The following is a 14479-nucleotide window of genomic DNA, read 5'->3' as shown; positions in this document are numbered from 1 at the left end:
AGTAAGGCTGCTGCTTGCTTGGCCCGGCCAGGCTTGTTTCTGTGGCTAAAGCTTACAGGTGTGCTGTGATCTGGTGCGGTCTGCTCAGCTTTCTTACTGCTCTCCTAGTTTAAGAGCAGGCAACGGTAGCTTTCATTAACCAAACTGCAGCTGCTCAGCACTGCCAGAAAGTATTTTAATATTCAGTGAATTTTACTTGAATGTTATAGAGATAAATGGGTGAATTTATCAGGTATCTATGGTGTGGGATAACACTAGGTTCTTCCTGTTTTCCTGTTTTTTAAGAGGAACGATATTGTAATGGCCTGGAAACATTTCAGCCCCACACAAGTTGGTCTTCCTGTTTCATGTATATAGTATATTCTTATGCTTCACTGGGAAAAATAAAAGAAGATTTATCTCCTGTAGCAGAAGAAAACAAACTTCTTTGTGCAGCATGAAGATTTAGGTAATAACTAGGATGTTGGGGAGAGCATGATTTTTGCCTTGGCTAAGAGTGAATATGAAGCCGGTGTGAGGTGTGTTTTGTGTAGATCTGCTTAGAGAAAGATATGAAGCGGGACGCTTCGTCAGATTGTTTTTAGTGTTCAGACTGCCACAGTAGTGTATTTTTCAGCATAGTGCACTGTAGTGTCTTGAAGCATTTGCACTGCTGAAAGATTGAGCATGACTTGGCATGAAGAGGTGCAAAGACGAGAATGTTTTTGTATTTTTACAGGTCAGAATTAGAGATATATTTTACACTGGACATGCATGTGAATGTTGAAGCCACGTGGTGGCATCCTTTCCTTCGGTGCAACAGCAGCCACGTAGAAATCGAGCGTTTTAAGGTCTGATTTCAATGTAGAGATTTTAAATGCTGTTTTTTTTAGGTTTTACTTTGATCACTGATCTTAATGATTTAATACTTAAAATAAAATTTCTATGCCTAGCTTTGTGGATGCTATGTCTGGTTAAAATATGTTACAGTACTGTGTGAAAAGCTCAAGTCAATCTTCATTTCTATATATTTTGCAAGAAGCATGGGAAATAGATGCAGGGATTTATTGAAACATGGATAATACATGAATATAAAAAGCAACACAGAGTCAGTTTTTGCTTCAACACAGCCTGAACACTCTTGTGCAAACTTTGTTTATGTAATTTCTATAAGTCGTCTTCAGGAATAGTTCTCCAGGCTTCTCGACGGACATTCAAAGCCCTTCTTTGGATGTTGGATGTTCTTTTGTTTTGCTATCTGTCAAGATGATCCCACACTGCTGCAGTAGTGCTGAGGTCTGGGCTCTGGGGAGACTAATCCATAACTAATAGTATACCATTATTGTATGCATTTCTATCCAGGTTTGTCTTTTACTGCTTTGGCAGTGTGTTTGGGATCATTGCTTTATTAAAAAATGAAGCTGTTGCCAGATGGTGAGTCAAACTCTAACAGTACTTTCTGCATTCGTAATTCCATCAGTTTTAACAAGACCGTCCTCCAACCATCTTCCTATTTCCCAACCTTAAGATTGACTTCTCTTCCAAAGAACTTTGAAAGACCCTCAGAAAGCCTGAAGAACTATTGCCCAAGACCATAAAAAATCACAAGAAAATTAAGGCTCCTCTGAAGCAAAAGGAAAAAGAACATGAGGGATACCTTGAGACTTTTGCACACTACTGTAAATGAAACGATAGAAAATGATCATTGTTGATAACAGCAGTGTCATGCATTAGCTTTGCTATTGAATTTAATCAATGATGTTTATGATTAACTGATTCTCACAGCAAAAGCAGATGTGACAAACAATGCTTGCATGATCTTTTTGGTCTTTTTTTTTTTTTTTTCAAATCCAACATTTCAGCTTTCTCGCTTTATGCTGACAACAACCACCAGCACTGTTTTACTTTGTTTAAATGATAGCAATTTGTTAATATAGCTAGAGTAATTTATTGGACAGTAATTGGACAAGAAGACAACTGCAAATCTCAATCAGGTTTATCGAGTCATTTTGTATTATATGAGCTCCAAAAAGGCACATCAGTTTTTTTTGATCTCATTAATCTTGAATTGTGCCTGTCAGTCAGTGTATTCTGGCAGATAGTGAGCTAATGGCAAGTATAAGTTATACAGCAGGTAAACAGAAAAATCAATTAAGGATATTTTGTGTTATTTTAGTAAATGAATTGACACATATTGAATATTCATCTGTATGAAAATGGTTTTAGTGGTTGTAGACATAAATTTAAAAAATTGGCAAAAACGTGTGAATATGTTGTCTTCTCTGTGAGAAAAATCCACGATAAAGAAGCTTGAATATGTTCTGCCATTTTTTTATTTGCTTAAAAACAAGTTTTATGCATTTTATCAAGGTTAACATTTTAGGTATCCACGATCATTGTCTTTTCTGAATTGCACATTGCAGCCGCTTTAGGTTATATGCTTTTCTTTTAACCATTTAACCCTCAGACACTTTATTTTTTTCTACTCCGAGTGTAGAAAGCCAAACTTGGTCCCACTAAGAAGGTGATCACTGAGACTGATGACAGCCACTCCAGCCAGCTCCCATCAAACAGCCTGGACCAGGTCAAACTCATCGACTTCAATTTCCTAGCTGTGTTGGGGAAGGGAAGCTTTGGCAAGGTGCGCGATATCCAAAGTTGGAAGAACAAAGTGCATTGTACTCTACATGGAAATGATTTTTACCTGGCCACCTTCTGTCTCTGCAAAGGTGATGCTAGCAGAGATGAAGACCACTGAGGAGCTGTATGCTATAAAGATTCTGAAGAAGGATGTGGTAATCCAGGATGATGATGTTGAATGTACCATGGTGGAGAAGAGAGTCCTGGCCCAGCAGGACAAACCGCCCTTCCTCACATACCTCCACTCGTGCTTCCAGACAGTGGTAGGTAAAAAGCTTCTGGATGTACCAGGATAACTCACTCGAGGTCAAGTCAGGTCAAATTAATTCAGCAAGCGGCTTTTAGCTAAACAGCTTAGTCATAAAGTGCTGGAGAAGGCAGCAAAGGACGTTTATGACAAGTCCAATTAAAAAAACAGTGAAAGGGGAACAAAGTAACCCCAATTAAAGAGTGAGCTCTCTCTCTGTTTAAATAAGCAAAAGGCTTTGTTACAAAGGGTACCAAAGTTATCTTTGATACCCTTAATATCTCTTTTTTGTACTCAGTAAATGTAATGATCTAAAGAAATTGTAAAATGTTTTCAGTAAGTAGTGTTGTGAACTTGCATAAACTCTGCAAATCTATTATAGTCCATATGCAAAAGAAGTCGATGGCTTCCTTAATCTGAATGTCTCTTTGTTAAATCTGTAAATTGCAAATGAACGTCTACCAGCATCCAGACTCTGAGAGAGGCCGGGCTAAACTATAGCAGCTGATTAGAGCTGAACTGGCAGGCAAGGCAGAGGAAATAGGAAGAGACACAGCTTGGCATCACTCATAGCATATTCATGAATACACATACTCGCGCACCCATTCGCGTACAGAGAATAACAAAAACACACTTACTCCTACACTTTTGTGACCTCTTTGTCTAGTTTCACATTTGCTGTGCAGACCTTTTCCTGCGATGCCCGTACTCGAACATTTTCTTTATGTGAATGTTTTAAATTTGGGAAATAGTCCAAATGTTTTAAATATGTCCATTTTCTTGAAACTGATCAGTGTTTGAGTTGTTTTTTAAACAGAAAATCTTTACACTTAGATAATGTTTCATTTGATTTGACTGTTTCCCTAAAATACATTCAGGTTAATAAAAATAAAAATAGTGACACCAATCGTGAAATGGCCCGATTGAGTTTTCTGTGATCCTCAAGATATTTCTGTTAAAGAAAATCATACCTGCATCACAAAAAAGGACTACTTCTTATTCTAATTGTTATTGCTATTACGTTATTTATTTTACACATTAAATAACCAGAGATAAAATAAATGATAAAAACAGATTTACTTCATTTTTTGCCCAGTTTCATAAATCTGCACAACAGCTGTCTTTTTAAAACATAATTAGCTTAAATGCACGAGTTCCACACAGTGTTCTGCTATGTCTGCTAAGACAGCACGCTCTCAACATCGGATCCACTGAAGTCAAACCCTTTACTGAGTGAAAACAAGGAGGCTTTTTATATTAGAGGCGCAGAGAGGTCGAGAAGCTATAATGTGCATTTTGCTGAAGGCGCTGTCATTGCAGTACAGTGAGGGTCACAGCACACACAGTCCAGGGTAAAGCCCGCTTTGCCAAGAGTGGTGACATTTGGTGTCAGACCTGGTGGAAGGTTCAGCTGCGCTGTCACCATGGGTCTGTTGTTATTGTTTTGTTCGTAAGAGACCATCAAACACATGTGGACTGGGGTCAGGCCAAACTTGTCACGGGCAGTAAGGGACCAGCAGTAGAACACAAAGAGAATATTTCCTGACAGATGTCTGTGTTGAGTGTTTTCATTTTCCATGAAGCGCTTTGTTGTGGGCTATTTGGGTCACCTTGTCATGGAAAGAGTAGCAGGAAAGATGGAACAACTTAGACAGCGGGGGTAGGCAAGACGTCAAGACTGTATTTCTCTGATTTGAGGTTTTACCACGAATAGAAATGTAAACATATTTTGAAATTCGACAGTTTTTTACATAGAACCTATTATTATTTTTTCTTGATTTCTCACACACTCATAACTCTTCTTTCACCTTTTTCCTCTCTGCATGACCACAGGACCGCCTGTACTTTGTCATGGAGTATGTGAATGGTGGAGACCTTATGTACCATATCCAGCAAGTGGGCAAGTTCAAGGAACCTCAGGCAGTGTAAGACATATCAGTTTATCTGTGTGTTTCTATGATTCGGCTGTAAAATGAATCAGTGGTTACAGTCAAAATTATATTTGAGAATTTACATTAAGCCTTTAGGTTTTATCCCCTTTTGTATTATGATCACATTAGTGTCTAATAACAGTAAAGCATAAGCTGCAACAATAATACAGACATGCTGTATTGGAACTGTTTGTTCTGAGGTTGAAGGCTCGGTTTTAAGCAGTTGTAAATATGTAAATGTTGTCATTGCAGGTTCTATGCAGCAGAGATCGCTGTTGGTCTCTTCTTCCTGCACTGTAAAGGAATCATTTACAGGTGAGTATTAAAAGGTTTACACGGTATACATACCTAGGTTGCTTTTAAGCTAGTAACAGAAAAATACTTTGTGATGTAGTAAATGTCTTTTATAACCCTATCATAAAAGACAACCACTAATGGAAGAGTCAGCATCTGAAGGTATGTTTTGAATTCTCACCTGCTTCCTCAGGGATCTGAAGTTGGACAACGTGATGCTGGACTCTGAGGGACACATTAAGATTGCTGACTTTGGCATGTGTAAAGAGAACATGACAGAAGGAGTCAGCACGAGGACCTTCTGTGGCACTCCAGACTACATAGCTCCAGAAGTGAGTACAGCCGCAGATGTAAAGCGTGTACTTGTGTGCGCGTGTGCTTTTTCTGTTGCATGAATTCATTTCTGTCACTGTCTGGTCTGAGCCTGTGTCACCCTTGTGCTCCAGATTAAGGTCACTGCCTCAGGACAAGATAGGCCCGCACGCACACGCACACAAACGCATATACACGAGCTCTCTCTGATGACGTAAGTGTCCCAGTCAGACCGACACCCAGCGTGTCCGCTGGCGAGTCCAAACTGAACCCGAAACATACAGGCAGGGGGTTTTCTTGTGAGCAAGCATTTCTTGGATTTCTTTTAATTGAAAGCCACATTTATTTAACGTGACAGTTTGACCTTACCATTTGTCATCACAGCTGTGGTCGTCATACCAGGATACCTCAATATTTTAATTCTCTTTGATTTGTAAGGCGCATTGGTTACATTTATATTTACAAATTTCACATTTAATGTCTTCTTCTAGGATAGACTAGGCAGGAGTAACAGCAGGATCGGGCGATATGTTAAATCACCTACAGATAACTTCTGATTACTGATAAAACACATATATATGTGTGTGTGTGTGCACTGCTCCTTTGTGTACTCCTTAGTCTAGATATAAACCTGCTTATATTTGTCTCAAACTGAATAAAACTGGAAGCTGAAATAAACAAATTGTTTGGGATAAAATATGCTATGAAATGAACAGTAAACAAAGCCTGTAAGGTGTGAGTGTTTCCATGAAAAACTAGAAGCCTGTGTCTTGAATACCTTGTTACCTTAAAAAATAGTCAGACACAGGAATGAAAACTTCCACACTGGTACCTCAAGAACACAGAATTGGGAAGAAATGGCTTTGTCTAAACACACAAAAAGGAAAAAGACACTATGTTTCAGCAGGTTCTGTGGTTAACAAGTGAAACTCTCAATAAAACATACCAGTAGACTCTATGAGCCCATATATGCATCCAGTTACCCAGCAGCGCACTCACACACACTGCTAATGTTGTTAGATTCTTGTTTTAAGTGTTTCCTTTTCTGTTGTTTCTGACTTTGCTGCTCATCAGCTGTTTAGCAGTTAGACTGGATCCTACCTTAGGACTGGTTGTTGGGCCTACTTGCTGCTTCTTTTCAGGTCTTAATTATTGGCTCCAACCAAACTTAAAAAGGAAATGACTTCTCCTTCTTGGAAACCTATACAGGCTGGTTTCTGCACAAGATGGCTCAGTCACGCCACTGGGAAAGTTTTTGGTTTTCATTTACTTTGGTTTGATAGCATTGAAGTTCAAGCTACATTCAGTCTTTACCCATTGAAAGCCTGCTAGTAATCTTTGAAGTTCTTTTATGAATTTAGCAGTTTCTGTTATATTTCAGGCCCACTTATAGAACAAAATGAATGGGTGTGCATCAGAAGTTAGTGAGGGTGGTCTCTGCCTGTGCAGTTATCCTTGAAAGCATTCTAATGATGGTTAAACCACATGTTTACTTATTTTAGATCATCTTTAAGGGTACTGGGGAGGTCGACAAATGTTTATGGGGGAAAGAGTTAAGCCAGGTGTGGTGAATAGGCTAACACCTATTTTTATTTTCAAATTTTGATTCATAAATGAAATTAGAAGAAATTGTTAACGTGGTTCTCCCTCTTTTATGGGTAGGGTTAGAACGAGACATGCATAACAGGTTGAGGCTCATCCATTGCTAAATCTGAAATATCCTTTAATGATTAAGGCTGTAAAATAGATGATTTTTTGAGTGAAATGTGCTGGAGAGGTTAGTTCTGTGTGAAACTGCCAATGCAGTTGTGTATACAAGAAGATCCAGCTCTGGGGATGGTTGTAGCTGATTAGCTACATCTTTTGTTTTTTGGTTGGAAAGTATTTGTGCCCCCCAGATAGGTAGGAGCAGCATTTATGTCTTCCCTACATCTTTCCCTTGTAGCATGAAGGAACATCCTGCTCATAACCAGCTGATTTTACTGTTATTTGTGTGTTTGATCCAATTTAGGATTATTATGTTCTACTATTATCACATAAAAGATGTGTTACTCATTTAAATACTATGTTATTCTTAAAACAGGTGAAACAAACAGAAAAAATGCAGCATATATCCAGTGTATATAATATATGGTGCAAAATTGAAAAAGTCTTATTATTAACAAAGATAAAAAAAAATAATGACAGCAAACGGGTGCATTAGTCATTTATTAATTAATGCTGAATTTAATCATTCTTAAATATGTATTTACATTTTTTTGTTAATAATTGCTGTTATTGTATTTTTTAACACATTGCATTCAAAGCAAATGCAAGTAAGCCCTTTTTAGCATAAAAAGAATAATTCCTCTGATTCATTTAATGCAACCAGTGCAAATTGTAGAAGTTCATACGCACTAAGTTTTTCCAATTCTCTGACCATTATCAGTTAGCTGGCTTCTATTTAATGATGGGCTGGATTATCGATTCTCTCTAAAAAGCCTCTCTGATAGACTGAGAGGTTAATTCCACCCACGATGCCAGGCTGAACACGCTGTGATCACTCGAGTCAGACTGACACTAATGCACCAGCCAGGGATGACGCAGTATGGGGCCGGAGTAGCTACTGTTTCCATAGCACCGCATGCAGTACACATATTTTTCAAACACATTTTTTTTTTTTGGATTACACTCACATGACTATCACACAGTCATGTTGATGACAGTCACACATGATGTGTTCACAGGTTAAATAGGGCATCAACACATAGTTATGCATCTGTATGCATATATTGTTTTTATTAAGCTTAAGAAACCCAACCATTTGAGTCTTAATAGTCTTAACAGTTAAACATTTGCACTGTGTATCCACCCACTCCAAAGCACTGTAGCTAGCTGGAGAGTGACCTTAAAGAGACTTAGATTCACAGTGGTGACATTTACAAGGTAAAGTGAGACGAGGTGTTCCTTAAAGTGTTTCTGATAGAAGAATCCACTACAAATAAATGCACTGGCCTTTTCTGTGTTCCTGCATTCCTACAGAATCTGCTTTTGCCGGACCTGAAGTAACTCCCACGGGGCATTCTGTTCATTTGTTGTCCCCCAAAAGCTGTTCAAAGATTTGTCTAATGAGTTTTCTAGTGATTTGTGATGTCAGGCTTTTCAGTGGGTGGGGTGCGACTGATCTGTTTGGAATGAAGTCACATTCAGTGAAGTCTTTTATTCTGAAAAAGGAAAAAAAACAATGCACACACAATAGAGAAGAGAAAGAGAGGATGTTAAATGTGGACATGACACTGGTTGAGAAAACACCTGTTGGTCATTTCAGATGAAGGACACCGAGACAATTAGAGCGTTCATCAAGTTTTATCACATTTTATTACCATTTTACAGAAAATGATTGAGCTGACAGGGATGGCATTAATGGAAGCAGCTCTAACTGAAGAAGGAATGGACTGCAATGCAGCCTGGTGCATCTGGATTTAGGTGTGGAAACTCCTTGTTCTATTCGATGCAATGCCAGCTTGGCCACTGGTTGCCATTATACCGATATACCGAACAAAAAGTCAGGGCTCCGTTTCAGCGTCAGTGTTTTCTGAGAGGATGTGACTGAAGATTTTCTTTTGGTGCAGCCTTGACAAAGAAATAGCTGAAGGGGAAGGAAAAACAGAAAAAGCATAATAGGGGATTTATAAAGTTCATTATATGTTTATTAATGATATGGAAGCCTCTCTTGTGTGACACATTTTATATTCTTGACAGAGGATTCCCAAAGGGGAGTCCCTCATAGTGGTTATGTCAGCTATCCATACAGCATTACATATTGTGATTGTATAACTTTGTTGCTGTGTTAGTGCAGTTTTGTATATGCTTGAGACAACTGTGAGATGAGAAGTGTTATCACACTTTCTCACACACAGGAGCTCAAATACAACCCACCAGTCTGGAAGTTTATTTCTTTGTGGAAGTGGGTTCCTGGTTAACAGTACACAGGTGACAGGATGCCTTACTTTTACTGCTATCCTGCAGCTTGCCCAGACACACACACACACACACGCTCATATGTTCAGGAACACATTTATTGCTGGCTGTGTTTACTCTGACCTATATAGGCAGTCATCGGTCGCTCCTGTCTGGCAGGAATGCTCACACTGATGTGACTTTACACCTCAGTGACTTTGACACGGAGAAGAAGAGATAGCAAGGAAGAGAGGCGAAGGATCACACAGACAAAACAAACTGTAACTTGACATAAAAGGAAAGAATCAAAAAAACATTGACTTCACAATGGGTCCATTTCAGGAGAGTATTTGAGGCTACGGAGTTGCCTGACACAGGCTGTTTTCCTGTGTGCTCTAGTCGTCCCCCAGTGCGGTGTGACATCAGGAGGAAAAGGGTGTCTACTTTTCTGCTGACGCGTCTCTGGAGTGCAAAGCAGTTGGTGTCAGAATGTTTTATTATACATTGAATCATTAAAGAAGACCCAGTTTTCAGTCTCTGAGGTGATATTCTGTTGTAATGTGTCAGTATGTGACATTTCAACAAAGGCAGGGAGAATTTAATGTAAGATACATTATTCATTTACTACAAACCATACATATGAACAAGACTTAGATTTTCCATATTTTCATGAGGTAAATACATTTATTTACAAAAAAATCTTTGTCAGATCGTAACAGGCGCATATAGTTAAGTTCTGTGTATAAAAATAGCTGTAATTCAGTTAATGCAGTTCTTTGTTAAACCCCTTGAATCAAAGTTGGAAAAACTGCACATCGCTTACAACTTGTTTGATTTAAAATCCAGTGTAGGGGGTCCACAGAGGAAAAGTTTGTTGCTTAGATATTTTTGTGGCTGTTCTTCAGAAAGTTGGAGGATTGAAATAGCAACCCTGACTCATGATAGAAGTGTCATCCGGCCACATGCTTTGGCATCTCTAATTCCAATTTAAACCCTCGGCCAATTACCAAACACCCCAAACTAGTGTTTTTCAGAAAAAAGAGCTATTAGTAGTTTCACACAATCATTTCATCCATGGTTGGAAAAGTGAGTGAGACGTGAGAAAAAAGTCAGGGGGGGGAAGAAGAAGGTGAAAAAGAGAAACTGAGAAAGATGCAGCAGATGAGACAAACGCAGCGAGCATGAATATGTGAGGATGCTGCAGACAAGGTGGCAGCCTGAAAACGTCCAGACAGCAGTTTAGGTCTGTCGATTTATTTATTTAACTGCAATAAAATGTTATAAGAATTCTAGATTATCTTTTAGGTTTAGCATTAGGAGTAAAACATTTTCTCGTGCAGCTGTTTTCTACATTATACTCCATATACACTACATTACATTGCAATTTTTCAATAGGGTTGCTCTTAATTACATCATAATCTCACAATTTATTCATATCCTCCTGGCAACAGAGTTAAAGCAGGTGAAAGAGGCCAGACACTTTATTAGGTATATGTTGTTTTTGCTGGGTTTTGACTCCTTTTTCCCTTCAGAAACGCCTTTGTGAGACATTACTCTGACATTTTGGTTCATGGAGATGTGACAGCATCACACAGTTGCTGCAGATTTATTGCCTGCACATCCATGATGTGAATCTCTCATATCACCACATCTCAGAGGTGCTCTGTTGGAATGAGGGTTGGTGACTGTACAGTTTCAAACCAGTTTGAAATTATTTGAACTTTGTGACATTGTGCATCACTCTGCTGTAAGCAGCCATCAGCAAATGATTACACTGTGGTATTAAAGAGATGGACATGGCCAACAACAATACTCAGGTAGGCTGTGGCGTTGAAACGATGCTAAATTATCGGGATCAGGATTTGTTATAGGGATACCAAAGAATTCACATATTCAAGGTTTTCATATAACTGCATTTTCTCACATGCCTCTACAGTCATGGCATTTCAATACTGAATTTAGCTCACAATTCATTGTGATCACGTGAAAGGTGCTGTTTATATTGCACCGTAAACCCCAAGGCTGCTCATTAATATCCTCAGTGAATGAAACCATCCACAGCACAGGCACATACAGTACCAAGAAATGCTTTCAAAAACAGACCACTAAAGCAAGGTCTGATGTGCGCTGATCTGCTCCACAGCACACACATCCCTCAGAGGGATACAGCAGCAGCAGCACAGCAAATATTCATGTAGCACGCTGTAAGAGTGTTGGTCGTGAGGGTGGTACTGTGCATTGTACTGCACGTCTGTGCATGAAGAGCAAGGGTTATAGGGGCATAGGTTGGTACTTGTGTGCATTTGCATGTGTGTCTGTGGTGAGCAGAGTAGCCTTGAATAGCTAGCAGTCTGATCCAGAACTGTCATGTAGCATTAGGACTAATGGGAGAGCGATGTCTGCAGCAATGCCCGTGCACAAGCGCACATACACATGCAAAATATACTCAGAAACACAGGCTCTTCAGGTCACGAGCAGAGGTGCATAAATGAATACACACATGCTGACAAAATCTAATCAATCAAAATCTATAAAATCTAAACACTTAACGTGTTTAAGCGTCTAAAAGAAAGAACAAAATATTTTTTTCTCCTGCCCTCTTTCACTCATGATCAGTGAATCAGCTCTCCCAGCTGCAGGGTTTGGTACAACAAGCAAAATATAAAGCAGGAAGAGAGCACAGACTCTCCATCACTGGCTGCCTGGCAGAATGAGTGAAAACTTAATGCAGGTATCAGGTTTTTTTCCAAACACTAAGGTAGACGAGCATACAGATTAGGTGGAAATCTGAAGATCTAAACTTACCGCGGTGGTTCGGAGTCACTGTGGTTACCAAGGTCACGGTGCCTGAAACTGTGTTTGTCCGCCGGTGTTGTTGCAGACGGGCGATGGGTGGCAAGGGCAGAAAGTCACAGCAGCACCACATTAGTGCAGCTCTCTGCAGATGGCCTGAAACTGATCTGTACAGTCTGTTACTGATTTTTTTATTTTCCTTGTTTTCTCTTTCTGCTTGTCTTAATCTCGCCGAATCTCAACTTTCTCCCTGACTCCTCTGCCATCTTGCGCCTTTTACCATCTCTTTCTCCAACTTCAACATCGTAATGATTGCTAATAAAATAAATCATGTTTTATAGTATTTTAATCACATGAGACACAGCAACAATTTTCCCCTTTTTAGATTATGGGTATCTACATATTTGATTTCATAACTAATGAGCACAAAACATCCTGTATCTAATTGTACGTATGCCATCTGGATCTCTTTTTTTAATCGATCCCTCCCCTTTTTCTCGCTCCCTCTTTCTGTCTCTCTTCCTCTCTATTTTCATTCCAATGATACAAGCCGACATGAGGCTGCAGATCTCCTTGCTACATTGACCTGATGTGTCTTCATTCTTTCCACGCTTAAACCGCTTATTGCACACAACAAGGGAGTCTGGGAGGTCAAATCTCAGTGACACAGTGGAACAAATGTGCCTCGTCACAATAGGTCCTTCAGTGATGTGTTGGCTGGCATTAACCTAGTTTACTATGTTAGCTAAAACTGCTCCCTTTTAGTAAATGGGTAGAATTTTATAATTAAGATTTGAATGGAAAACAAAAATGAGGTTTTTTGGGGTTTTTTGGTAAATGTTCATAGAGCTTCTGTTTACAAGGATAAGGACTGATTCCTTTTTCATGCATATTGAATGAGTTCAGCAGTGGAAGTGCAAACCTTAAGTGAAACAGAGTGAATTTGTTGGCAGTTGTTGGGTTAGAACGAAGGTCGGGATGTTTCTTGCAGGGAGAAGGATTTGAACAGACAGGCTCAGGGATTTTACCAGGAGGTTTCCTCTTACTGTGGAGTCTTTGACCCTTGAGCTCATTAAAACACTGAAGCATGATCAGGGAAATGGTCTTTTCCCTACTGCACCTTCCTGCCCTCTCACCATAGCACAAAAGAAAGCCAAGGATTAAAGCTTATCACTTTTCACCTTCTCATAGCACCGTGCTTCATGCCTCCTTAAACATGCACATATTCATCATTTAAACATTATTCAGTTTGACATTGATTTTTGGGAGCGAGCAAACATTTCGAAACTATTTGATTGGAGGCATCCGTTCATTTAAAAACATAGTGCAGTATTTTTGTTTTTTTGCCATATTTGAGTGGTTATCAGCAAGTGTAGACGACATAGAACAAGATGGTGAAATGGTAATATAGTGAAATTAGTCAACCCACCTACTTTGGGAAGTAGCACCTTAGCAGTGACAAAGAAAGAGTGAGAAATGGCTCAGAAAGGTCAACAGTATGCATATTTTCTCAGATTCATCGAACACTTGAAATGGAAGAGGAGAGAAAACAAGAGGCCAAGTAGTATGTAGGCGGCATTGAGCCCTTATATAAAAACAACTGTGTTACATTAGCTAGTCATAACTATCACCATAGTTGGTGATGACCTTCTTAGGTATAGCGAGAATCTGTTAAACAGCTGAAAGTGCAACGTTGACAAAAGAAAAACATGATGTTAATGAAAGTAAAGAAAGTAGAGCTGCAACAGTAAATATATAACAACATAAACTTCATCCTTCCTGTCGATGTAGAACCCTGGCTACCTTAAGTCGTTGTCTTCACTTCTTTCACTGCTGCAGCTGTTTAATCAACCTTGTTTTTCATCAACTTTATTTTTCAACTCCTCTCATATGGCACCTCCTCTCACCTTTTGTAGAAACTGAGTCAGGACAGCACCGCTGACCGTGTTGTACTTCAGTCTGGATAGAGTTGTTTCTCAACCCATATTCACCACTGGTCCATCATTTCATGTCATTTCTGACCTAATCAATGGCATTGATCTCTGATGTATGCTGTGAGGGAGTCCTGCTGACTTTCCAGAACACTGCAATGCCATTAAATATACATTACTGCATAAAAATCCTATGTTCACTAAAGTGTTCCTGAGAGAATTTTAATCAAATAAGTTATGGATAGATTTAAAAAATGAAAGGATACATAATTGCGAATCCCACATATTCACTTACTCGATCAATGACAGTTCATTTAATCTGCTTCACACTTTGGACACAAGAAAGGACAAGTGACTCCATACAGCTCCTGGAAATAATAGGAAAGGACCTTATTTGCACGTTGTCCAGGCCC

General features: G+C 39.2%; 1 protein-coding gene across 3 annotated transcripts in view; it reads left to right on the top strand.

The window, feature by feature from the left end:
• Window positions 1–14479, top strand: part of prkcaa (protein kinase C, alpha, a) — a 138260-nt gene that overhangs the window by 96284 nt on the left and 27497 nt on the right. For all 3 annotated transcript variants that reach the window (XM_040034281.1, XM_040034282.1, XM_040034283.1), the window contains 5 exons: window positions 2477–2620; window positions 2709–2882; window positions 4700–4791; window positions 5050–5112; window positions 5285–5423. In XM_040034281.1, coding sequence (XP_039890215.1) covers window positions 2477–2620; window positions 2709–2882; window positions 4700–4791; window positions 5050–5112; window positions 5285–5423 — 612 coding nt within the window. The remainder of the gene's footprint in view (window positions 1–2476; window positions 2621–2708; window positions 2883–4699; window positions 4792–5049; window positions 5113–5284; window positions 5424–14479) is intronic.

This window comes from Simochromis diagramma, unplaced genomic scaffold (assembly GCF_900408965.1).
Source record: "Simochromis diagramma unplaced genomic scaffold, fSimDia1.1 OVJJ01000747.1, whole genome shotgun sequence".
Taxonomy (NCBI): domain Eukaryota; kingdom Metazoa; phylum Chordata; class Actinopteri; order Cichliformes; family Cichlidae; genus Simochromis; species Simochromis diagramma.
The sequence above is the reverse complement of the archived record's forward strand: the minus strand, read 5'-3'. Positions and strand labels throughout refer to the sequence as shown.